The sequence below is a fragment of the Microcaecilia unicolor genome, chromosome 6 (genome assembly GCF_901765095.1).
Source record: "Microcaecilia unicolor chromosome 6, aMicUni1.1, whole genome shotgun sequence".
Taxonomy (NCBI): Eukaryota; Metazoa; Chordata; class Amphibia; order Gymnophiona; family Siphonopidae; genus Microcaecilia; species Microcaecilia unicolor.
The window spans coordinates 343137506-343163754 of record NC_044036.1 but is presented as its reverse complement, the minus strand read 5'-3'; the positions used below and the strand labels follow the sequence as shown (position 1 = coordinate 343163754).

At 45.9% G+C, this 26249-nt stretch overlaps 1 protein-coding gene across 2 annotated transcripts in view; it reads right to left on the bottom strand.

The window, feature by feature from the left end:
- Positions 1–26249, bottom strand: part of RBFOX3 (RNA binding fox-1 homolog 3) — a 176221-nt gene that overhangs the window by 60403 nt on the left and 89569 nt on the right. For both annotated transcript variants that reach the window (XM_030208618.1, XM_030208619.1), the window contains exon 2: positions 10465–10695. In XM_030208618.1, coding sequence (XP_030064478.1) covers positions 10465–10695 — 231 coding nt within the window. The remainder of the gene's footprint in view (positions 1–10464; positions 10696–26249) is intronic.

The window sequence follows — 26249 nt, the reverse complement described above, 5'->3', positions numbered from 1 at the left end:
AGAGGAAAATAAAAAAAAAAAGCAAACAGAGGATAAACAGAAAACAGCAAAGAGAGAACGACCAGAAAAGAGCAAAGAGAGAACAACCAGAAAAGAGCAAAGAGAGGAAAAACAGAAAAGAACAAAGAGAGGAAAATAAAAAAAAAGCAAACAGAGGATAAACAGAAAACAGCAAAGAGAGCAAAGAAAGAACAACCAGAAAAGAGCAAAGACAGAACAACCAGAAAAGAGCAAAGAGTGAACAACCAGAAATGAACAAAGAGAGGAAAAACAGAAAAGAGAAAAAAAAAAAAAAAGAAAAACAGAAAAGAGCAAAGAGAGAACAACAAGAAGTGAACAGAGGAAAAATAGAAATGAACAAAGGGAGGAAAAACAGAAAAGAGCAAACAGAGGAAGACCAGAAAAGAGCAAAGTGTCTTGTCTGGAAAGAAGGTGAGCCCTTAGGTCCCGCAAGGCCCCGAAGGACCTCAGAGGACATCCGTGCAACCCCAAGTCTTCACCCACAGCAACCGCCGTTCACCGGGGGTTGAGCCCCCAGCTGCAAGCAGCCAACGGGACTTCCGGAACCGCGGGGTTGACGAACTGACCCAGTACCGGAACCGGGAGCGGGGAGGGCAGGTGGAAATCAGAGTTGTCCAACAACAGGCCATAGGTCAGGACAGGCGGCTATCAGAGTCGTCCAAAAACAGGCAACAGGTCAGGGCAGGCAGCTCACAGCGTCGTCCAAAAACAGGCAACAGGTCAGGGCAGGCAGCTAACAGAGTTGTCCAGAAACAGTCCAAAGGTCAAACCAGGAGAGCAAGGGAACACACTGAAAACAAGAACACACAAAGACTGGCCTTGGGAAACAGAAACTGAAGCAACGTCCTGTTTCAGCCCCGCTCCTTAAATACTGTCAGCATTCAACCGCCCAGCCCAAGCCGACATGGCCGGCCAATCGGAACCCGGCTACTGAAGAAATCCCTCTGGTTGGTTCCGTCCGGCCTCCCAGGCGGGGCTACTGCACCGGCATCCCAATCTGGTTCCTCTGAGGCGGAGCTTCGGGTTCCCGCGCCCGAATGTGGAGAAGATGCCGGCCATCGCGTCTCGGCGCCATCCTCCCCGCTGGCGCAAGCACGGACCCCATAGCCGGCGACCGAGAGCCCGGAAGCCGCGATCGCTGGCCCACGGGCTCGGCCCCGGACAGGGCGGCCATCACCGCGGCGAGCCCCAGCTCTCAGCCGCGGCCTCAAGAAGGCCGGCCATCGCCGCAATGGACACCGGCTCGGCCCCGACTGCACCCGGAACAGGCGCCCATCCGGGAAACTGTTGGGTAAGCCCTCTCTGGCTGCGGGTCCTTCCTCCCGGCCCTTGCTTCCCGCAGAGGAGCAGCCGGAGGGAGCGAAGGATGTGACACAAAGAGAGGAAAAACAGAAAAGAGCAAAGCAAGGAAGACCAGAAAAGAGCAAAGAGGTAAAACAGAAAAGAGCAAAGAAAAGAAAAGAAAAGAAAAGAAAAGCAGAAAACAACAAAGAGAGAATGACCAGAAATGAACAAAGAGAGAAAAAACAGAAAACAGCAAAGAGAGAAGAGCAGAGAGAGAATGGCCAGAAAAGAGCAAAGAGAGGAAAAACAGAAAACAGCAAACAGAAGTTGACCAGAACAGAGCAAAGTGGAGTGGAACAGGTAGAGGTAAATCGCTTGTTTACTCGTTCCAAAAAAAATAGGACTAGTGGGGCACACAACGAAGCTACTAAGCATAAGTTTAAAACAAATTGGAGAAAATATTTCTTCACTCAACATGTAATTAAACTCTGGAATTCATTGCCAGAGAATGTGGTAAAAGCAGTTGGCTTAGCAATGTTTAAAAAAAGGTTTGGACAAGTTCCTATAACAAAAGTCCATAAGCCATTATTAAGATGGACTTGGGAAAATCCACTGCTTATTCCTGGGATAAGCAGCACAAAATATGTTTTATTCTTTTGGGATCTTGCCAGGGACTTGCAACCTGGATTGGCCACTGTTTCAAAACAGAATACTGGGCTTGATGGACCTTCAATCTGTCCCAGTATGGCAATGCTTATGTTCTTATGCTTAAGAGCTGGGTTGAGTGAGAAGCAAAGAAAGAGAGAGGTTAGAGGCAAAAAGTACACTGTATTGGTAACAGGGTGCTGTTTGAGGTGCTGGACATTGGGTTTTATTTTAGGGTGCGCATTGTGTTGGATATTGGGTTTTACTTTGGGGTGCGCATTGTGTTGGATATTGGGTTTTATTTTGGGGTGCGCATTGTGCTGGACATTGGGTTTTATTTTGAGGTGCGCATTGTGCCGGACATTGGGTTTTATTTTGGGGTGCGCATTGTGTTGGATATTGGGTTTTATTTTGGGGTGCGCATTGTGCTGGACATTGGGTTTTATTTTGAGGTGCGCATTGTGCCGGACATTGGGTTTTACTTTGGGGTGCGCATTGTGTTGGACATTGGGTTTTATTTTGGGGTGCGCATTGTGTTGGATATTGGGTTTTACTTTGGGGTGCACATTGTGGTGGATATTGGGTGTTATTTTGGGGTGCACATTGTGTTGAACATTTGGGTTTTATTTTGAGGTGCGCATTGTGCCGGACATTGGGTTTTATTTTGTGGTGCGCATTGTGTTGGATATTGGGTTTTACTTTGGGGTGCGCATTGTGTTGGATATTGGGTTTTATTTTGGGGTGCGCATTGTGTTGGATATTGGGTTTTACTTTGGGGTGCGCATTGTGGTGAATATTGGGTGTTATTTTGGGGTGCACATTGTGTTGAACATTTGGGTTTTATTTTGAGGTGCGCATTGTGCCGGACATTGGGTTTTATTTTGGGGTGCGCATTGTGTTGGATATTGGGTTTTACTTTGGGGTGCGCATTGTGTTGAACATTTGGGTTTTATTTTGGGGTGCACATTGTGCTGGACATTGGGTTTTATTTTGAGGTGCACATTGCGTTGGATATTGGGTTTTATTTTGGGGTGCGCATTGTGTTGAACATTTGGGTTTTATTTTGGGGTGCGCATTGTGCTGGACATTGGGTTTTATTTTGGGGTGCGCATTGTGGTGGATATTGGGTTTTATTTTGAGGTGCGCATTGTGTTGGATATTGGGTTTTATTTTGGGGTGCGCATTGCGTTGGATATTGGGTTTTATTTTGGGGTGCGCATTGCATTGGGCATTGGGTTTTATTTTGGGGTGCACATTGTGCTGGACATTGGGTTTTATTTTGAGGTGCACATTGCATTGGATATTGGGTTTTATTTTGGGGTGTGCATTGTGGTGGAAATTGGGCTTTATTTTGGGGTGCACATTGTGCTGGATATTGGGTTTTATTTTGAGGTGCGCATTGCGTTGGATATTGGGTTTTATTTTGGGGTGCGCATTGTGTTGAACATTTGGGTTTTATTTTGGGGTGCGCATTGTGCTGGACATTGGGTTTTATTTTGGGGTGCGCATTGTGCTGGATATTGGGTGCTGTTTTCTGGTGTGTTCTGCATTGGGTATTGAGTGTTGTTTTGGGGTGTACACTGTGTTGGGTAATGGATACTGGGTGGATTGGATTGGACTGGATTTATTGATTTTATAAACAGCTTTATACAACGGTGTCAAAGCGGTTTAGAATTTACAATTCTCTTGAAATTTATAATTGAAATACTATTTTACAGATAAACTATACCAAAGAAATAAAATCTACAACAAATCAAATAAAATATTGATGAAACGTCCAAGTTTTTAAAAGTTTGCCAAATGCAGAATATGAAGGGGTATTTTTGAGTTCCTCAGACAGGGAGTTCCAGAGGAGAGGATCAACATATGAAAATACAGACTTTCTGGCAGATGAAAGTTTAATAACACCAAGGCCCGGAAGTTGCAAAAGATTTTTTTGTGAAGAGCGAAGTTCCCGTTGAGCAGTATGGTATAGTAACTAAGTGGGCCTTATACAAAGGCGCGCTAGCGTTTTTAGCACGAGCTAAAAATAAGCGTGCATTAAACGCTAGAGGTGCCCATATATTCCTATGGGCGTCTCTAGCGTTTAGCACGTGCTAAAAACGCTACCGCGCCTTTGTAAAAACCCTCCTAAGTAAATTTAACTAGTTACTGTACTTAAGTAAAAGTTTGGTTACTTTTACCGGTAAATTAGTACAGGAAAAATTTGTTACTTTTACCAAAGTAATAATTTAACCAATTTTTCCCACTTTTACCTAGTTAGTTCTGATGCTTGCAATTAAAAGTAAAAAGTAAAAGTGGCAAAGAGGGGCATAATTGAACGAAAACGTCTATCTCCATGGGCGTTTATCTCCGAGAACGGGTCCGTGAAGGGGCGGACCGAACCGTATTTTCGAAAAAAAATAGACGTCCATGTTTTATTCGACAATTTGTGAGCTGGGCGTTTTTGTTTTTCAGTGATAATGGAAAATGAAAGCGCCCAGCTCAAAAACGAATAAATCCAAGGCATTTGTTCGTGGGAGGGGCCAGGAGTCGTAGTGCACTGGTCCCCCTCACATGCCAGGACACCAACCGGGCAACCTAGGGGGCACTTTTACAAAAACAAAAAAAAAGGTAAAAGAGCTCCCAGGTGCATAGCACCCTTCCCTTGTGTGTTGAGCCCCCCAAATCCCCCTCAAAACCCACTGCCCACAAGTCTACACCATTACTATAGCCCTAAAGGGTGAAGGGGGGCACCTACATGTGGGTACAGTGGGTTTGGGGGGGTTGGATGACTAAGCATTAAGCAGCACAATTGTAACAGGTAGGGGGGGATGGGCCTGGGTCCACCTGCCTGAAGTCCACTGCACCCCCTAACAACTGCTCCAGGGACCTGCATACTGCTGCCAGGGAGGTGGGTATGACATTTGAGGGTGAAAATAAAAAGTTGTGAAACATCATGTTTTGTGGTGGGAGGGGGTTAGTGACCACTGGGGGAGTCAGGGGAGGTCATCCCCGATTCCCTCTGGGGGTAATCTGGTCATTTAGGGCACTTTTTGGGGCCTTATTCGTGAAAAAACAGGGTCCAGGAAAAGTGCCCTAAATTCTAGCTACAAACGCATACTTTTTTTCCATTATCGGCGAAAGGCGCCCATCTCTCCTCGGCCGATAACCACACCCCAGTTCCACCTTTGCCACGCCTCCGACACGCCCCCGTCAACTTTGTACGCTTCCGCGATGGAGTGCAGTTGAAAACGTCCAAAATCGGCTTTCCATTATACCGATTTATTCGTTTTTGTGAGATAAACGTCTATCTCCCGATTTGGGTTGAAATCTAGGCGTTTTTCTCTTTCAATTATAAGGTGGAAAGAGACCTAAATGATGATTCCTCAGTAAACCAAATGAAACAGCAAAACCTGGAACAGGATTTTGCTATTGCAAACGTCATCATATAAACAGGGCAGGGGATCATCTCATCTTAAATTGTGATGTTCAGGAAAAACAGCCAATGAGAACAGTAGAGTTGCCTGTACTCGTTGAACTGGTTACTAGTCTCCAGCCAAACAGAACAGTGATGAGTTTGGTCACTTTGATGCGGAGATGAAGTTGAAGCTGGTTGCAATTCTTGGTGAACAGACATATGTCTCTATCACAACAGACTGCTGGACGTCCCATGGAAAATTTTACATTGGCATGACAGTCCACTGGATTGATAGTCTGCTTGTCCGACCTTAAGACTGAAGAGTTTCCATACATTTTTCTTGCATCGGTTGTTGAAGATATTCAGAGTTTGCCATCAGATGGAAATTACTTAGAACAACAACAGACAATGATTTCAAATTTGTGAAAGCTTTCTCTGTAACTGGACAGCGTGACAATGATAACAAAGATGAAGATGCAAGTGATGAATTAGCAGATGATAATGGCGACGATGATGATAAAGCATTCTTTGTTCTAAGGAAGTCAAGTGTTCCAGACAGAGATTCCTTTGATCAATACCTGAAGACCAAGTTAAAAGGTATCAGTAATACTGATTTGAAGAAACTTTTTATCAAATTGAACAATCCACTTCCTGATAGTGAAGTTGTCGAACTTTTTAGCTGTGGTGGATTAAAGACTCACAAATGCACTCACATGAGTGACAGACATTTTCAAAATGTACTTTTACTAAAAGCAAAGTGGAATGAATTGTAGAGCAATAACATTGTTGGGATAAAAATGTTAACAATAGTTGCATTCAGTGTAGTTACGATACTTTTACTTTTTACTCAAAATGTATTATTTTAGGTAGTAACTTTTTTACTTTCATTTAAGTACATTTTTTAATGTGTTCTTCATTGTACATAAGTAGTAAACTATACATTTAATTTTACTTTTACTTTGAACAACACTGCCGTTGAGAGGTGTATTTTGACAGCTCGCTGCAAAGGTAGACTGGACGTCCCAAACGGAATGATTTATAGACCAGACACAGCAGCTTAAAGCCAATGTAACTGATAAAGCAATGGCATAATGTGGTCAGAACTCTTAGACCCTGGTGCAGCTGTATTTTGCACCGGTTGCAAACGCTGAAGGATGGATTTATTCAATTCAGTCAAAAGAGAACTACAGTAATTGAGCCTATTTGTAACAAATGATGTACACGTTTTTTCAAGTTACTTTTAGTCAGTACAGGCTTCAGTTGATGAAGCATTTGAAGATGAAAAAAACTGAATTTCACAGTGTGGTATAACTGTAAGTTAAATTTTAATACATAACCACAATATAAGAACATAAGTGTTTCCATACTGGAACAGACCGAAGGTCCATCAAGCCCAGTATCCTGTTTCCAACAGTGGCCAATCCAGGTCACAAGTACCTGGCAGAAACCCAATTAGTAGCAACATTCCAGAACCTCAAAGAATAACAAGATTCTGGAATCCCAGAGTAGCAACATTCCATGTAGAACCCCAAAGAATAGCAAGATTCTGGAACCCTAAAGAGTAACAAGATTCCATGTAGAACCCCAAAGAATAGCAACATTCCATTCAGAATCCCAAATACATAAGTGTTGCCATACTGGGACAGACTGAAGGTCCATCAAGCCCAGCATCCTGTTTCCAACAGTGGCCAATCCAGGTCACAAGTACCTGGCAAGATCCCAGAACAGTACAATACATTTTATGCTGCTTATCCTAGAAATAAGCAGTGGATTTTCCCCTTCCATCTTAATAATAGCTTATGGACTTTTCTTTTAGGAAGCTAGCCAAAACTTTTATAAACCCTGCTAAGCAAATTGCTTTTACTACAATATCTGGAAAGGAATTCCAGAGTTTAATTACATGTTGAGTGAAGAAATATTTTCTCTGATTTGTTTTAAATGTACTACTTTCTATCTTCACTGCATGCCCCTTAGTCCTAGTATTTTTGGAAAGAGTAAACGAGTGAGTCACGCCTACCCGCTCCACTCCACTCCACTCCACTCATTATTTTATAGACCTCTATCATATCTCCCTTTAGCCGTCTTTTCTCCAAGCTGAAGAGCCCTAGCCGCTTTAGCCTTTCCTCATAGGTAAGTTGTCCCATCCCCTTTACCATTTTCGTCGGCCTTCTCGGTACGTTTTCTAATTCCACTATATCTTTTTTGAGATGCGGTGACCAGAATTGCACACAATATTCGAGGTGCAGTCGGACCATGGAGCAATACAAAGGCATTATAACGTCCTCATTTTTGTTTTCCATTCCTTTCTTAATAATACCTAACATTCTATTTGCTTTCTTAGCCGCCACAGCCACACACTGAGCAGAGGGTTTCAACGTATCATCAATGAAGATGTCTAGATCCCTTTCCTGATTGGTGACTCCTGATATGGAACCTTGCATTACATAGCTATAGTTTGGGTTCCTCTTTCCTACATGCATCACTTCGCACTTGCTTACATTAAACGTCACCTGCCGCTTGGATGCTAAGTCTCTCAGTCTCGTAAGGTCCTCCTGCAATTTTTCACCAATCCTCTTGTGATTTAACAACTTTCAATAACTTTGTGTCGTCAGCAAACTTAATAACCTCCCTAGTTATTCCCACAATATTGTTATATCCTGCAAAAGCGGAAGAGATTTACTGCATACTGCTGGAAAAAGTTGTAAATTATTGCATTACATTCTGTTTTTAAAGCTAGATCGCACTCGCACATCCAGTCTGCTAGAATCAAGAGAAATCCCTCCTTTCAGTACCCTTCTCCACCACCGCCAACTCCAGGCTCCGCCCTTTCTGCCTCGCCTCACCCTATGCTTGGAACAAACTCCCTGAGCCCATACGCCAGGCCCCCTCCCTACCCATGTTCAAAGCCTTGCTCAAAGCCCACCTCTTCAATGTTGCCTTCGGCACCTAACCACTACACCTCTACTCAGGAAATCTAGACTGCCCCAACTTGACATTTCGTCCTTTAGATTGTAAGCTCCTTTGAGCAGGGATTGTCCTTTTTTGTTAAAATGTACAGCGCTGCGTAACCCTAGCAGCGCTATAGAAATGTCAAGTAGTAGTAGTAGTAATCTGGTTTTTTTTTATTAAGCCTAAAAATAACTTCTTCATTATTTTTCATAAAGACAATGAGCTGGATGTCATCAGCAAAAAAATGAAAATCAACCTCCCAGCTCCCCAATAATTTCGCTGAAGGGACTAGATACAAATGATAAAGAGTCAGTGAAAGAAGGGATCCTTGCGGAACGCCTCTCTCCAAAACTCTCTTAGTAGAAAGTTGCTGATTCCAACAGAATGACTGTGTACGATGAGAAAAGTAAGAACCAAACCAACTGCAGAACCACTGATTTGATGTCAGTTGCACTAAGAATTTGCATTAATTTGGAATGAGAAGCAGGGAACGTTTGGAATAATGAACTCTCTCCTTCACTCGGCTTCCTGTTGCCACTTTAACGCACTTTTTCTTTTCTTCTGGGGAAATCGCTGGAAAGTGCTGGGCTCAGCACTTTACCCTTTGGAACTGCATTACAACCACATAATTGATCTGTCTGATTGGAATGGTTCCAGGAAGGTAGATTACAAGTGATTAGAAAATGTAGCAAAGATCTAACTTGAAAGGGATTATGGAAGCCTTTGGGTGCGAGAGATGCGTCAAGTGCAGCAGGATCCAGCATATAAGCAGGGCTGGACGCACCACTCCAGCATTCTTAGGTGGAGGGGTGTAGGTCTCCCTCTGACAATGCACTGTGATGAGAGGGTCACCCAGTGTGTTTTTTCTAGCGAAAAAGGTGCCGGTACTCAAATGCCAGGCCACCCTTCAGGGGTGGGGTGATCATTGATGGACCCACCCCACAATAGCCAGGCCCCCTGCAACCAGTCACAGAATCTATGACAAGGCAGAATTGGTGTGTAGAGCCTGAGCTCTTTCATTACAACTTGGGGACCATGGGTCGATTTTATCAGACAATGGAAAAGGTGCCGGTACTCAAATGCCAGGCCACCCTTCAGGGGTGGGGTGATCACTGAGGGACCCAACCCACAATAGCCAGGCCCCCTGCAACCAGTCACAGAATCTATGACAAGGCAGAATTGGTGTGTAGAGCCTGAGCTCTTTCATTAAAACTTGGGGACCATGGGTTGATTTTAGCAGACAATGGAAAAGGTGCCAGTACTCAAATGCGAGGCCACCCTTCAGGGGTGGGGTGATCACTGAGGGACCCACCCCACAATAACCAGGCCCCCTGCAACCAGTCATAGAATCTATGACAAAGCAGAATTGGTGTGTAGAGCCTGAGCTCTTTCATTAAAACATGGAGACCATGGATCGATTTTAGCAGACAGTGGAAAAGGTGCCGGTACTCAGTACCCCCAAGTACCCCCTCAAAAAAAGCCCTGGGGTCACCTAACCTTCAACCATCACACTGCACACTTCCAGGCACAGGGAGTTTGTTTCAGAGCCGGTCCATGAACCCCTGCACATGCAAGGAGGTAGGTCCAGTGCCCAGCGGGATGGGATTGATCCAATCTACCTTTTTGTCTTTATGTAAATCTGCAGTTCCCAGGATGCTCTGCCAGTCCTGCGAGAACACTTTGGGAGAATAGACACGGTGATTTTAGTGGATCCTGTTAGCACCCTTGTTTCTGGCTTTATTTGGGGGTTCACATTAAGAAGCGTAACAAAAAGTTAAGAAGGCGAAGCGGAGTGAAGAGGACACGTGATTAACAAGCACAGGAGTCTACACATCTAAAAAAGGAGGGTCTCAGCCAGGAACGGGGCCAGGTGGGAAGCAGAACCAGAGAAGATGGGAAGAAAGCGAGCAGAGAACCCATGAACCAGAGTAGAGGGAGGGAGGTTCCAGATCCTACGTGCCTTTACAAGGATAATCGGAAGCTGAGAGACTACCCAAAATGAGCTGTATCATTCTTCTCTCACTGTAACACCGCCATCCCCGCGCCCCCAATGATGTGACATCACTCACTGCATGAATGACTGTGGCAGTACCCTGAGGACACATACAGTTATGATATAAACCTGACACCACATATAAATCTCCACTTCTCAGTCAAGCTCTTACCGGAACCACTTGCGTTCCTGTGCTGGCGTCCGTGCCCGATGTCTCCAAGTGATTCTGTGGCGTGTACAAGGTCAGAGTGCGTTCTGGTACGGTGGTTTGGCCAGAGAAGTCCTGTGTGGGGAGGGGGGGAGGGGGGACGTATTCTGCTGGGATCCCATTCTGCGGTGCATACTGGGTCGGGGGATACGGCTGTGCCATCGCTTCTGGAGGGGCTGTGGCGTCCTGATTACCCTGGAGAGAGAAAGCAGGAGTTTGGTTACACAGGAGGGTCACTCAAATAGCAGAATGCACATTATCCAAGAGGGGATAGGATCCCTCCAAAGTTAGGAAGGAAACTTCCCCAGAATGCTTTGGGGGTCAAGGCACAATAAGCAAAAAGTACCGGTACCCTATCAGTACCCAGCAGCAGCCTTAAACAGAGCAGGTCGCCCAGAGCTCAGCAGAGTGAGGTCCCATCAGGACATTCCCACGGGGATCTGAACAGCAACTTACACCATCCCCAGCCTGGACTGGCCCAGACAGAACATCTGACAGTGCAGAGCTTAACAGTTCAGTTCTGTCAGCAGTTCTGCCCTTGCTTTGGGCTCTGACAGGAGAAGGCACATCAGTAATCCAGTACCAAGAGATAAGCTATTCAAAAATGATTTAGCAGGAAGCAGTGGGAGCTTCAGCAATCCCCCTGCGATACTTTATAACTCTCCAGTGGCAGCATCTTTCACCATGAAATACTGCGGAGCTCATGGCTCAGAGACCAACCCTTTAATTGTGTACGTGACCAGTTTATGATGCAGAAAGGTCACCAGGGAGACTGGGTTTTCTGCTCACTTTTTTTTATAAAGGCACTGAAAAAGAGCAAACTTCTGTATAGCATTTTGTCCAATGGATATTACAAAAACTAAATTTTCATTTTGCTTTTTACAATAGCTAAATAACCACAAGAATCGTTCACTTCTTTGAATTAAGAGCAGAATTAGAAGCAGGAGTGCAGAATGGCAGGATAGAGGTCTGCATTTCTGGGGGAGACGTCAGTCGGGGGCTCTGGAGACTTAGGAAACAACCGGACAGTAGACAGGAGTGGACTTCAGGAGTTTGACTCAAGGGAAAAGAGGGGGAGAAGGGTATGTGGCGAGGTTCATGAATGTGTCACACCACCTGTCAGCCAACACATTAAGGTACTCGTTTTCAAAGCTTACAAAGTTCCACAGTAACATATGTAACTTCGTAAGTCTATGTACTTTGAAAATGAGCTTCTACGGCTGTTTGGCTTGTACAAAACTTGGCCAAGGCCTTGGCATGCATGCTAAGCTAAGCTAAGCTGGGGGAATTCAGAGAACATTAGTGGATACTGAAGGCAAGTTAGACTGGAACCAGCTGGACAGCAATGACTGGAGTGGACAGATGGTTGGGGGCCTGGGGTCTGAGGACAGGGGCAGAGAAGACCTCCATCAACTTTCAATACTCTCCCAGCAAGACCCTAGAATCTCCCTCCCTTTCCCCAGCCTGACTTCGCTAGAGCCAATAGCTCCCTGCACTCTCCCTAGTCAACCCCTGATATCCCCCCCCCCCCATCATCCCTGTTATCATAGGCTCTGCTGCACCGTGGCTCTCCCCACTGTCTGCCCACTTTGTGGAACTACGTCTGTCTCCTCTGTACACCCCGGGCAAGTTTCTCCTGTTGTCTCATGCAGGTACATTGGCTCCTCTTCATTCTGCCCCACAGGAGGGAAAGGAAAACATTGTAGCTCAGGGTTGTCCACATTCATGTCATCATCAAAAGCCTGTCATGTCAAGTCTTGATGACATCTGAACGAGGGCAGCCACAGAATGCAAGCCAGTAACTATTTCTTAAAGTAAACAATTATCAGGCAGGATTAAATCACATGGGTCGGTTTGCCCATCCTTATTCTAATGGGACCTGCATACTGGTGCTTCCCCAGTATCATGTGATGAGCTGCAATCCCCCTATTGGTGTCATTCAGAAGGTGTGTTAACTTAGGTCATCAGCTCACGGAGTGGAGGAGTAGCCTAGTGGTTAGTGCAGTGGACCTTGATCCTGGGGAACTGGGTTCAATTCCCATTGCAGCTCCTTGCGACTACAAACAAGTACCTGTATATACTATGTAAACCACTTTGGATGTAGTTGCAAAAACCTCAGAAGGGTGGCATATCAAGTCCCAGTTCCCTTTCCCTATTTGAGATTCTACATGGAATGTTGCTATTCCACCAGCAACATTCCATGTAGAAGCCTGCCCTTGCAGATCAGCAACGCAGCCGCGCAGGCTTCTGTTTCTGTGAGTCTGACGTCCTGCACATATGTGCAGGACGTCAGACTCACAGAAACAGAAGCCTGCGCAGCCGCATTGCTGATCTGCAAGGGCAGGCTTCTACATGGAATGTTCCTAGTGCAGGAGTAGCCTAGTGGTTAGTGCAGCGGACTCTGATTCTGAGGAACTGGGTTCGATTCCCACTGCAGCTCCTTGTGACTCTGGGCAAGTCACTTAACCCTCCATTGCCCCTGGTACAAAATAAGTACCTGAATATATGTAAACCGCTTTGAATGTAGTTGGAAAAACTTCAGAAAGGCGGTATATCAAGTCCCATTTCCCTTATGACATCACAATATCAGAAGTGAGCCAAGTATGGGCAATCAAGCCATTGTGACATCACTGATGAGGTTGGCTCTTATTGGTGGAATGAGTGGAGGAGTAGCCTAGTGGTTAGTGCAGTGGACTTTGATCCTGGGGAACTGTATAGGGCAATCAAGCCATTGTGACATCACTGATGAGGTTGGCTCTTATTGGTGGAATGAGTGGAGGAGTAGCCTAGTGGTTAGTGCAGTGGACTTTGATCCTGGGGAACTGGGTTTGATTCCCACTGCAGCTCCTTGTGACTCTGGGCAAGTCATTTAACCCTCCATTGCCCCTGGTACAAAATAAGTACCTGAATATATGTAAACCGCTTTCAATGTAGTTGCAAAATACCACAGAAAGGCGGTATATCACGTCCCAGTTTCCTTTCCCTATTTGAGATTCTACATGGAATGTTGCTACTATTTTAAAGCAAAAGTTTCTTCAGCTATTCAGTTGGATTTCATGGTATCAATATAACAGTCTTTATTGGTATATCTGGATATTTAATTAGTGAGACCAGGAAGTGTCATACATAATCCCAAACTAGATAGTATTATTGTTTTTTTAAAATACACACATATGTGTCAGTCCCTCCTCAGCTCCACCCATTCTCTATCACATAAAAAGAGGCCTCTTCCCCCACTTCATTGTCACATCTTTATTCAACCCCCTTTCAGAAAATCATAGGAGGAGCCTGTGCATCTTCTTTCCTCCTCCAGAATCTCTGCTAGTTCCTCTGATCCCGTTTCTATCATCTACTCAACTCTAGCCCCCTTTCCATCTATCATATTCTCTCAATCTATCACTTTACAAGGCAGCTGTTCCTAATGCCTTCAACCATGCTGTGGTTACACCACTCTTCAAAAAACCTTCACTGGGCCTTACCTGCCCTTCCAACTATCACCCCATCTCCCTTTGCATCCAAGCTACTTGAACGTGCTGTTTACCACCATTGTCTTGACTTTCGTTCATCTCAAGCTATTTTTGACCCTCTACATTTTATAAAAACAGCTCTTGCTAAAGTCTCCAGTGACCTTTTCCTTGCCAGATCCAAGGACCATAACTCATCCTTCCTCACTCGTCTGCTGCTTTTGACACTGTTGATCACCACCTTCTCCTTGACAACACTGTCTTCACTTGGATTTGTTCTGTCTTGATTTTCTTCTTTTCTCTCCCATCGCACTTTTACTGTACGCTCTTGATGGATCCTCCTCCACGGCTATCCCACTATCAGTCAGTGTACTTCAAGGCTCTCTCTTAGGATCTCTTCTCGTTCTCTTGTCTTTTGTTGCTCCATGAAAGGACACAAAAGCACCAAGGGATCACGTATAGAGAGAGAAGAGGTCCTGAGGGACACCGATTGAATGAGTGATAGTAATGGAGGAGGCTTTAGGCTGATGACTCACTGATCTACCTCTCTATGCTACAAATTTCACCAGGAATCCAGGCCCAATGCTATCTGAAAAAGAACATGGCCAAGACTGGCCTTCTTATCTTTTCCCCTAAACCAACCTCTCCCCTTTTCCTATAGATAATATTATCATCCTCCCTGTCTCCTGAGCTTGTAACCTTGGGGTCTTCTTTGATTCTTCTCCCTTTGTACGTATCCAGACTGCTAAAATCTGTCATTTCTTCCTTTGTAACTTAACCAAAATCCATCCCTTCCGTTATCCACACTCTCATCACCTCCCATTTAGACTACTGCAACCTGCTTCTCACAGGTCTCCATTAAATCATCTCTCTCCCCTACAATCTGTTCAAAATTTTCAACACTTACCTACTGCCAGGGTTGTTACATTTAACTATTCCAGTCGAAGGTATGTGGAGTCACACCCTAATGCAGTGCTTGTCAATCTTTTTGTGACCCAATGATAGCAGCCGAATAAAACTGTGTGACACCTGGGAGGTGCAGAATAATGATGCGCCTATGGAAAGCCCACTGAGATTGAAGGGGGCAGACTCAAGAAAAATGTCAGGAAGTATTTTTTCACAGAGAGAGTAGTGGATGCTTGGAATGCCCTCCCGCGGGAGGTGGTGGAAACGAAAACGGTAACGGAATTCAAACATGCGTGGGATAAACATAAAGGAATTCTGCTCAGAAGGAATGGATCCTAAGGAGCTTAGACGAGATTGGGTGGCAAAGCCGGTAGCGGGAGACGGAGATGGTGCTGGGCAGACTTATACGGTCTGTGCTAGAGCCGATGGTGGGAGGCGGGACTGGTGGTTTGGAGGCGGGGATAGTGCTGGGCAGACTTATACGGTCTGTGCCCTGAAGAGCATAGGTACAAATCAAAGTAGGGTATACACAAAAAGTAGCACATATGAGTTTATCTTGTTGGGCAGACTGGATGGACCATGCAGGTCTTTTTCTGCCGTCATCTACTATGTTACTATGACACCAAATGTGGGTTTTCTGACTCCATTTGGGGTCCTGACCCACAGTTTGGGAAGCTCTGACCTAATTCAAATTACAAAAATCACAATACACTCCACCATCTAGTTGCAAAAAAAAAAAAAAAAACTTTTCACTCGCAGGTGCCATCATTAGTACATTATCAATATATAATTCTAAAAAAATGGAAGGAAAACGTCTCAAGAGCAGACAAAGCAAAAGAAGAACCAGCGTCTGCACACAGAAGCAGAAGCACAAACAGCAAAGTGGACACAAAGGAACAGAAGAAACAAATGATGTGCTAACACCAATGATTCACAATAGGTATCGATGACTCGACACGGGCCGTTTCGGCCACAAGGGCCTGCCTCCGGAGTAAATATTACTTGATCAGTAAATTCTTACAGGATTAGAAACATAGAGCATGATGGCAGATAAGAGCCAAATGGCCAGTCCAGTCTGCCCACCCTCAGTAACCGCTAACTCCTCTTTTTCCTAGGGATCCCATGTGCCTGTCCCACGCTTCCTTAAATTCTGACACAGTCCTCGTCTCCACAACCTCCACCAGAAGGCCATTCCATGCATTCACCACCCTTTCATAAGTACATAAGAATTGCCACACTGGGGCAGACCAAAGGTCCATCAAGCCCAGCTTCCTGTTTCCAACCGTGGCCAATCCAGGTCACAAATACCTGGCAAGATCCCAAAAAAGTTAAATTCAATTTATGCTGCTTATCCCAGAAATAAGCAGTGGATTTTCCCCAAGTCAATTTAATAATGGTCTATGGACTTTTCCTTTAGGAAGCCGTCCAAACTTTTTTAAAACCCCGCTAAGCTAACCGCCTTTACCACATTCTCTGGCAACAAATTCCAGACGATTTTCTACTTTTTGTATTAATAACCATGTGCTAATATTGCCATTAGCACATGGCAATTTAAAAAAATTACCCCATCAGCACTTCCCACCATCCATAGGGTAGGTGGTAAAGGCTCACACAGTATTCCTACGCTACACATTTAGCAGGCACTAATGTAGAAGTGCTCATTTTTAGTGCAGGAACGCCCACTCTCTGCCCCTGACACACCTCCTCAAAAAACCCCACATTTTTTAAAAGCATGGCGTTAGAATCTGCACGTTTGGCAATTAGCATAGGGTTACCATATGTCCGGATTTACCCGGACATGTCCTCTTTTTCAGGACATGTTCGGGCGTCCGGACGGGTTTTGCCAGTCCGCCCGTTTGTCCGGATTTCTGGACAAACGGGCGAGCGGTGGGCCTATCCTAGCCTCCCCTTCCCTTACTTACTATCTACTGCCCTGGTGGTCTAGTGACCTCTTCGGGGCAGGAAAGAGCCCCCTCTTTCCTGCCCAGAGCGCTGCCCTTGCCCTGCATCCTGTTGCTGTGACGGTCTCGGGATTCAAAATGGCCACCGAGAGTTGAAGCTGCCTCGCGAGACTTCAACTCTCAGCCTAGACCACCAGGGCAGTAGATAGTAAGTGAGGGGAGTGGAGGTGACCCGGGGGAGGGGAGGTGACCGGGGGGGGGGGGGGGGAGGCAGGGGAGGGGAATATGTGACAGGGGGCAGAGTGAGGATGTGAAAGGGGTGGGGCAGGGCAGGGGGTGGGACAAAATATGGTAACCCTAAGTTAGCGCAGTATGCCATTTTAAGCTGCGTTAGGTGCATGTTAGGGAAAATGGGCCCTGTCTGCTATAGCCCTGTCTTCCCTGCGTGCCCCGTTTACCTCATGACCATCTAATTGCTTCTTACTTCCAAAGTAGTTGGAAAAGCTTTTGTTTTGAGTTTTGGCCTCTACTGCAAGCTGCTTTTCTTTTAGCCTTCCTTGTCAGAGCTTTGCATCTAAATTGCCAGTGCTTATGCTGCTTCCTGTTTTCTTCATTTGAATCTTTATTCCATTTTTTGAAAGATATTCTTTTGGCTCTAACAGCTGCTTTCTCTCAACTTTTAACTATGTTGGCTGTTCGGCCTTCCTTCCACCTTTTTTGATATGTGGAATCAAGGAGGTTGAACTGACAGGAGACGGCAGGAGTGTGCTTGGCCCATTATCTGGCCTGAAGTCAGTGGGCGGAGCTTGCCCCCATATTGAGTCACCCAAAATAATACGAAACGCTTATTAGAAATAAGGACCGCCTATACATGGCTTGGCATGGACCAATAGTTTGCTTTGGTTTATGTGTATCAAGATGGCAGCAAAGGCTTCGGCCTTGTCATGTAATGCCATCTTCCTGTCAATTAAACCTCCTTGTGTGGAATACATCAGGTCTGGGTTTCCAAGGTGTAATTTTTGATCTCCACACCTGATGTAAACTTTTAACCTTTCTAGTTGCTCCTTCAAAAAATGTTTTAACCATTTTCCTCATTTTATCATAGTCTCCTTTTTGAAAGTTAAATGCTAATACAGTCTATTTTCTTAGTGTCTTTACTCCGGTTATCAAGTAAAATCTGATCATGTTATGATCACTATTCTCAAGCAGCCCCAACACGTTTACTAAGGACTAGATCTAAAATAGGTTCCCCTCTTGTCAGTTCCTGAACCAGCAGCTCCATGAAACAATCATTTATTTCATCTAAAGGAACTTTACCTCACTTGCATGTCCTGATGTGACATTTATCCAGTCAGTACTGGGATAATTAAAATCACCCATTATTACTGTGTTGCCAGGTTTGTTAAGCTTCTCTAATTCCTGTTAACATTTTATCATCTGTCTGTTTATTCTCACCAGGCAGATGATAGTATAGTACATAGTAACATAGTAGATGACGGCAGAAAAAGACCTGCACGGTCCATCCAGTCTGCCCAACAAGATAAACTCATATGTGCCACTTTTTGTGTATACCTTACCTTGATTTGTATCTGCCATTTTCAGGGCTCAGACCATAGAAGTCTGCCCAGCACTAGCCCCGCCTCCCAACCACCAGCCCCACCTCCTAACCACCAGCCCTGCCTCCTACCACCGGCTCTGCCACCCAATCTCCACTAAGCTTCTGAGGATCCATTCCATCTGAACAGGGATGTAGCCAGACAGCCAATTTTGGGTGGGCTTCAGCCCGGCATCTTCCCCCTCCAGGTGATCTGGTATCTCTTAATTTCACCCCCGCCCCCCCCCCCCCCCCCCCAACAACCCTGGTACCTTTTAAATCTTTCATTGCTGGTCTGGCAGCAAGCAGCGACTCATACTGGCTTCTCACGCCTGCCCTGAGCCTTTCCTCTGACACAATTTCCTGGACCCGCAAACAGGAAGTTGTATCAGAGGGAAGACTGTCCCAAGCAACCGGTCGGAGTCGCTGCTGCCCCAGCACTGAAGGATTTAAAGGTACCGGGGGGTGTGTGGGTGTGGGAGGAAGTTAAGAAATGTTTGATAGCCTGGAGTCTTCAGCTGGTGGGCTTAGGGATCCCTGCCACTCACAAACCAGCTGTGCCACTGTTGGGTGGGATTCAGCTCCAAGTGGGACCACAATGCTATTCTCTATCCCTTCACACATGGGATTTCTATCCATAAAGATTCTACAGTGCAGCCGGTTTTCTGTAGAACTTTTATGCTGTTTGATCCATCCCTCCACCAATTTGGTCTATCATATCCTTGCAATATAATTTCTCCCCTGGTATCAGTGTCCCATTGGTGGTTATCCTCACGTCACCAGGTCTCCAAAATGCCTATTATTTCTATCTCTTCAGTAAATTCAGACCCTGCCATCTTATCTTTCAGGCTTCTATCCAGGGGCGTAGCCAGACAGCAGATTTTGGGTGGGCCTAGGCAAGAAGTGGGTGGGCACCAAATGATCTCTCCCCCACCCCAATACCAAAACAATATCTCAGATGGTGGGAAAATGCTTCTCTCCAGTCTCCACCTTGGTAGTCTGCAGCAGGCGTGCGCTGAAAACTGAGCATGCGAAGGTGCCAGTATTGTGGAGAGCAGCATTTTCATTACCATTTGCTACTGTTGGATGGACCTGAGCCCTAAGTGGGTGGGCCCCGGCCCACCCAGGCCCACCTGTGGCTACGCCACTGCTTCCATCACTTGTATATGGACAGTTCATTAAAGTATGCTTTGTGTTTATATTTGTAATCTGTTTTGCAATTGACAGGGATAATCTGCAATCTTTCAACTCCGTCTGTTTTTTAAACTTAAATCCACCTTTGCTGCAGCCTGACTTCTCCATTTTAATAGTATCCTTAAAAGATGCCTGACTCTGAACCATTCGCTCCTGAATGACTGTTGCTGTTTCTTAGTTTAAAAGCTGTTCTATCTCCTTTTTTTCCCGAACATTAGCTCCAACTCCCTGGTTCCACCTTTAAATTATTACTGAAGGCTGAGAGACCCCAGTCACCTCTTCAATGTAAACTTACAAAGACGGTAAGAGTGGACCCTCACTCTTTTCAAGATCTGTTCAGTGAGTTATTAAAAGCTTTTAAAGAGACAGAAGCTCTATGGGCAGCATTTTAAACATAAATATAATTCTCTGGAGAACATTCATCACAACTGGTGCCATTCAGTCTAACTAGGATGAGAATCGCTGCAATGATGACCAGATTGACAGGCCCTGTTTGATGTGTTTTAATAAGGGAGTGTTATTTAAGCTAAAAATCATAACTGTATTGTTAGACATTAACCCACCCACCCCAAATACTTTAGCTAAAGAAGCATCCAAGAAAAGCTGCTTTGCAATTATCTAAGATGTATCACAAGAGCCTCTCTCCACAAGAGTTATCTCTCCACACCAGACATCACTGCGGAAACCCAGGCCAAGGTATCGGCCTGCTTATCCGACATTGCTGCCTGGATGTCCAACCGCCACCTGAAACTGAACATGGCCAAGACTGAGCTTATCGTCTTTCCACCAAAACCCACTTCTCCTCTTCCTCCACTCTCTATCTCAGTCGATAACACCCTCGTCGTCCCCGTCTCATCTGCCCGCAACCTCGGGGTCATCTTCGACTCCTCCCTCTCCTTCTCTGCGCATATCCAGCAGATAGCCAAGACCTGTCGCTTCTTCCTCTATAACATTAGCAAAATTCACCCTTTCCTCTCTGAGCACACCACCCGAACTCTCATCCACTCTCTCATTACCTCTCGCCTTGACTACTGCAACCTACTCCTCACTGGCCTCCCAATTTGCCACCTATCCCCCCTTCAGTCCATTCAGAACTCTGCTGCACGTCTTATCTTCCGCCTGGACCGATATACTCATATCACCCCTCTCCTCAAGTCACTTCACTGGCTTCCAATCAGGTACCGCATACAGTTCAAGCTTCTCCTATTAACCTACAAATGCACTCGATCTGCAGCCCCTCCTTACCTCTCTACCCTCATCTCCCCTTACGTTCCTACCCGTAACCTCCGCTCTCAAGACAAATCCCTCCTTTCAGTACCCTTCTCCACCACCGCCAACTCCAGGCTCCGCCCTTTCTGCCTCACCTCACCCCATATGCCTGGAATAAACTCCCTGAGCCCATACGCCAGGCCCCCTCCCTGCCCATCTTCAAATCCTTGCTCAAAGCCCACCTCTTCAATGTCGCCTTCGGCACCTAACCACTACACCTCTATTCAGGAAATCTTGACTGCCCCAACTTGACATTTTGTCCTTTAGATTGTAAGCTCCTTTGAGCAGGGACTGTCCTTCTTTGTTAAACTGTACAGCGCTGCGCAACCCTAGTAGCGCTTTAGAAATGTTAAGTAGTAGTAGTAGTTACTGACATTTCTTTTTTTGTACTGCAGCTGGTTGCTCTTACCTGTTTTTAGGTTTGTTATGGTATTGATTAATGTGTGTGAATGCAATAGTATTATCTGATATGTTTGAAAAGGTCTGTTTGTTGGAATCTGCAGAGAGCTCAGTGATCTGCAAAGTACAACTTTTAATGACAATAAAAATAAATAGCTTTGGAGGAAGAAAATATTTCAAGACTTCCTATGCCTGGTATATAAATATGGGGGGAAAAAAGGTAAAATACACATCTTTATAACAGCAAAGTGAAGCTTCTGGCAGGCTATTTTCTGAAAATGGAGGGTTTCTACCTGCCTTATCCGCTGCCCGCATTGTGGAATAATCCACAGGTCCCCGTTTTCTTTCATAAGAAAAGCTCTCAATGGCTTTGCACCTTTAATATCAGATTTGTGGGAAGGAAAATCTAATTCTAGCCAACCAATTACTTATTTGCCCATATTCAGATATACATGGGAGTGGCCTAGCGGTTAGAGCAGTGGTTCAAATCCTATCACTGTTCTTTCTCACCTTAGACAAGTCACTTAACCAGTGGTGTGCTGGTAAATTTTTAACAACAGGCTCTCTCCCCGGTCCACCTCGGTGCCCCCCGTCCACCTCTGCGCCCCCCCCCCCCGTCCACCTCTGTACCCCCCCGTCCACCTCTGCGCCCCCCATCCACCTCTGTGCCCCCCAAAATTGCAGAGCTGGCTATAGCCAGTGGGTGGTGGGGGGGGGGGGGGGCAATGCATTACTCTCTCCAGAAAAAAAAAATTAAATGATCCCAGGTTCCAATCTAATTCATGTTTAATGTGGGGTAAAATGTCATAAATAAGTAAATATAAACTTTTAATGTTGAGCACCTGATTCTCAAAGGGAACATATTCCAAACACTATAATGAAAATAAAATGATTTTTTTCTACCTTTGTTGTCTGGTGACTTTGTTTTTCTGATCATGCTGGCCCAGTATCCGATTCTGCTGCTATCTGTCCTCTTAACTCCGTTTCCAGGGCTTCCTTTCCATTTATTTCTTTCCTTTCCTCCTTTCTTCTTCATTTCTGGTCCTCAGCTTCTGCCTATTTTCTTCATCCATGTGCAGTTTTTCTCCTCTCTTCCTTTTCCCTTATCTTATCTCCTTCCTCACTCTTCCCTCCCCTCCATCCATGTCCAGCATTTATTCTCTCTCCCCTCCTCTCCCCCTGCCCTCCATCCACCCATGGCCAGCAGTGACCCTTCTCTCCCCTGCCCTCCCCATCCACCCATGCCCAGCAGTGACCTCTCCTCTGTCCTCCATCCACCCATGCCCAACAGTGACCCTCCTTTCCCCTGTCCTCCATCCACCCATGCCCAGCAGTGACCCTCCTCTCCCCTGTCCTCCATCCACCCATGCCCTCCATCCACCCATGTCCAGTAGCTCCCTTCTCTCCCCTGCCACCCCTCCTGACTTGTTTCACAAATTCTCCTGCTTCCTCCCTCCCTCCCGATCCGGTCCCTCACCGACCCTACCTTGGCCATCAAATTCTTCAGGGCAGGCAGTGTTGCCTGCCCGCTGCCATCGCTGACTTTCCTCCGCCGCCCGATCGCGCTTCAAAATGGCCGCCGAGGCTTACAGAAGTCTCGCGAGGCCGCCTCTGGTAGTCTCGGCGGCCATTTTTAAAGCGCAAACAGGCGGCGGAGGAAAGTCAGCGATAGCAGCGGGCAGGCAACACTGCCTGCCCTGAAGAATTCGATAGTCAAGGTAGGATCTGTGAGGGACCGGATCCGGAGGGCGGAGGGAGGGAGAGCCGGCTCGCCCTTTCCAACAACCGGCTCGCAAGTCTGGCCAAAATTTAACAACCGGATCTTGCGAGCTGGAGCGAGCCGGCTCCAGCACACCACTGCTTAACCCTCAGGGCTGGGGTTTCTACACTGTACTATTTTCTGCAATGGATTTATTTACTGATAACACACAGCAGCACAGTTTAGTAAAATCCAGCTCTCAAATGTAAGCTCTCTGGGGCAGGAAAATACCTATTGAACCAGGATGTACCTCACCCTGAGCCATCAGTGAAAAGGTGTGAAACTAAATCCAAGTTCCCAAGTTTATACACTGCCCATAGGAAGGACCTTCTGGGCGGTTTAGAATGCGATAATAAAAAAAGAAAAGAATGCCAAAGGTTAAAATAAAAGAGAACAAAAGATTGTAGATAGTGGATTGGACTTTGTTCGTTTGATATATCACTCGGTACTAATGTGTCTGAAACGTGTACAACAAAAAAATATGCATTACACATCAATAAATCATACAGAAACTTTAACATTAAAGAAGTTAAAAATACATCATACAAAATCTATTAAAATTTATTTATTTTAAAATGTATATCCTGCTTTATACAAAGCAGGTTACAAATTACAAACAGTTAGTAGTTTCTGAAACTGTGACATATTAATGCAGCATCTCAAATATCCTGGCAAGTCATTCCAGAGAAAAGGCGCAGCGACAGCAAACGCTCTTTTCTTCGTGTTTCTGCATAATGGTTTGTTGTAATATTTGGAACACACAAAATGTTGCTGAAATAGGACTCTTCAGTACTTTACGAAAACTGTGATATGAGGAACGAACAAATCAAGAAAAACAATGCAACCACGAGTTCCATAAAGCCGGTCCATTGTATCAACGACACAACATAGAACCAACCTTATCAAATCATCCGGGTCCCAACCAATGGGCCAGTGAGCATTTTGGGAGAAAAATAACATATATAGTCTGACAGAATTATGCCCCAAATGAATCCTGAAATAAGTAGGATTTAAGTTAAATGCATTTAAAGAGTCCTCCAATCGCAGACAAATCCCAATAGCCTACTCAGTAAAGACTTCAGTAATCTCAAAGGTGAGGATTTGTGTCGCACTGAAAAGGTAAAGGTGGGGGAGGTCCATTACACAGTTCACGCAAATATGGGGAAGTGACATGGGCCAGGTGATGAAAGAGGTTTGGATCACATAATACAAAGAATCTGCAAGAGTGTTAAACACCCTGGGACAACTTTTAGCCATGTAACACCTCACCCCCCCCCCCCCCTTGATTAACTTTCAGGAGTGCCCTGAGATTGAGATAATTAAACTCAGCAATCATGATTATCCCACAAGACGGTCCTACCAGAGCAATCCTAGAACGGTATCATTGGGCCTCTTACTGTCTTGTCTCTGTTGGCCGTCAGAATCTCCTGGTTTTACTTTGTAGCTGCCTCTCTCAGCAACTGTCCGGTCTGCCTAATGGAGAAGTCGACCCTGAGAATTATTCATGAGAATTGTACTTGTGTAACAACAAAAGGAAATGATTTACACAATTCTATACCCTCAGTATTTAACCACAGTTAGACTGCAGAGAACTGGGGCTATGTCGGAATAATATACTAGAGAAAAATACTTTACTATCTGTGCTATGGGAATGTACAGTGATTCTTTTACCCATGAGCCGGTAATAATTCTCTTCGGGTTGCCCACTGCAGATTTTTTTTCTCCAACGGTAAGTGTACACCTGCTTGTGGCTACTAGCCAAAAAAGGGGTTTGCACTGGAAACCAGGGCCAGCCTAACCGCTAGATGGACTAGGCAGGGCCGCCGAGAGACTGAGCCGGGCTGCCACCGCCAGGCCCGGGGCAGAATAATCATCACCAGCACCGCCCCCCCCCCCCCCCCCGAACTACCTTGCCTAGCCTCGCCAGCTGCAGGCAGCGTGGCTCCTTCCTTTGCCCAGCATTGCCTGCCCCTGTGGCTGCTTTCCTCAGGTCGCACATGCTCAGTCTCAAAACTGAGCATGTGCGGCCAGAAGGCCCAGCAGCTACTAGGCAGGCAACGCAAAGGGGGCCTGGCACCGGAGATTTCTCTCTCCACCTCCTGTCGGGATGCGATCACCCAGTCCCATCAGGAACAGGGGCAAGAGCATTGCACCAGGCCCCCCCTGGAGGCCCAGGACCGGGGAAGTTTCCCCCCCCCCGCCCCCCCTCGGTGGCTATGGGACCAAGCACTGCCTAGAGCAGCAGAGTTTTGAGGGCAGCACCAGTCTGGCTCTCAGTCACTAATCCAGAGTCAGTCTGGCCAGTGCGGACCCTTGAGCATCTGCTCAGCTCTTGCCTGCTACATCCCACCCCTCTGAAACAGAAAGTTGGGAGGGGATGGGATGTGGTAAAACTTCAGCATGCGCCGACTCTGGTATAGAGCACAGGCCTGAGCGGACTTGCACCAGGGGTGAGGGTCAGCCTGACAGAAGCTGCAGGGGGCGATACTAGACATATGGAGGATGGAAGAAAGGAGGAGAGAGAGGCTGGACATCTCAGGGGGATGGGTAGGGAAGGGGACTGGAGAGAGGCTGGACATGATGGGGTGGGGCTTTAAGGTGTCTTGGGGGGGGAGGCCTAGGGCAGTGATCTTCAGTGCAAGGCCTCTGAGCCACTGGTGGTCCCTGATGACTCCTGGTGCAGCCCCCATCATCATCTACTACTACTATTTAGCATTTCTATAGCGCTACAAGGCGTACGCAGCGCTGCACAAACATAGAAGAAAGACAGTCCCTGCTCAAAGAGCTATGTAATAAAAGTGAGCCAAGTATAGGACAATCAAGCCATTGTGACATCACTGATGAGGTTGGCTCTTATTGGTGGCCTGAGGCATTATGACATCACACTATTAGCTCTGGTTACAAGAGACTACTACTACTACTATTTAGCATTTCTATAGCGCTACAAGGCGTACGCAGCGCTGCACAAACATAGAAGAAAGACAGTCCCTGCTCAAAGAGCTATGTAATAAAAGTGAGCCAAGTATAGGACAATCAAGCCATTGTGACATCACTGATGAGGTTGGCTCTTATTGGTGGCCTGAGGCATTATGACATCACAATATTACCTCTGATTACAAGAGACTACTACTACTACTATTTAGCATTTCTATAGCAGCGCTGCACAAACATAGAAGAAAGACAGTCCCTGCTCAAAGAGCTATGTAATAAAAGTGAGCCAAGTATAGGACAATCAAGCCATTGTGACATCACTGATGAGGTTG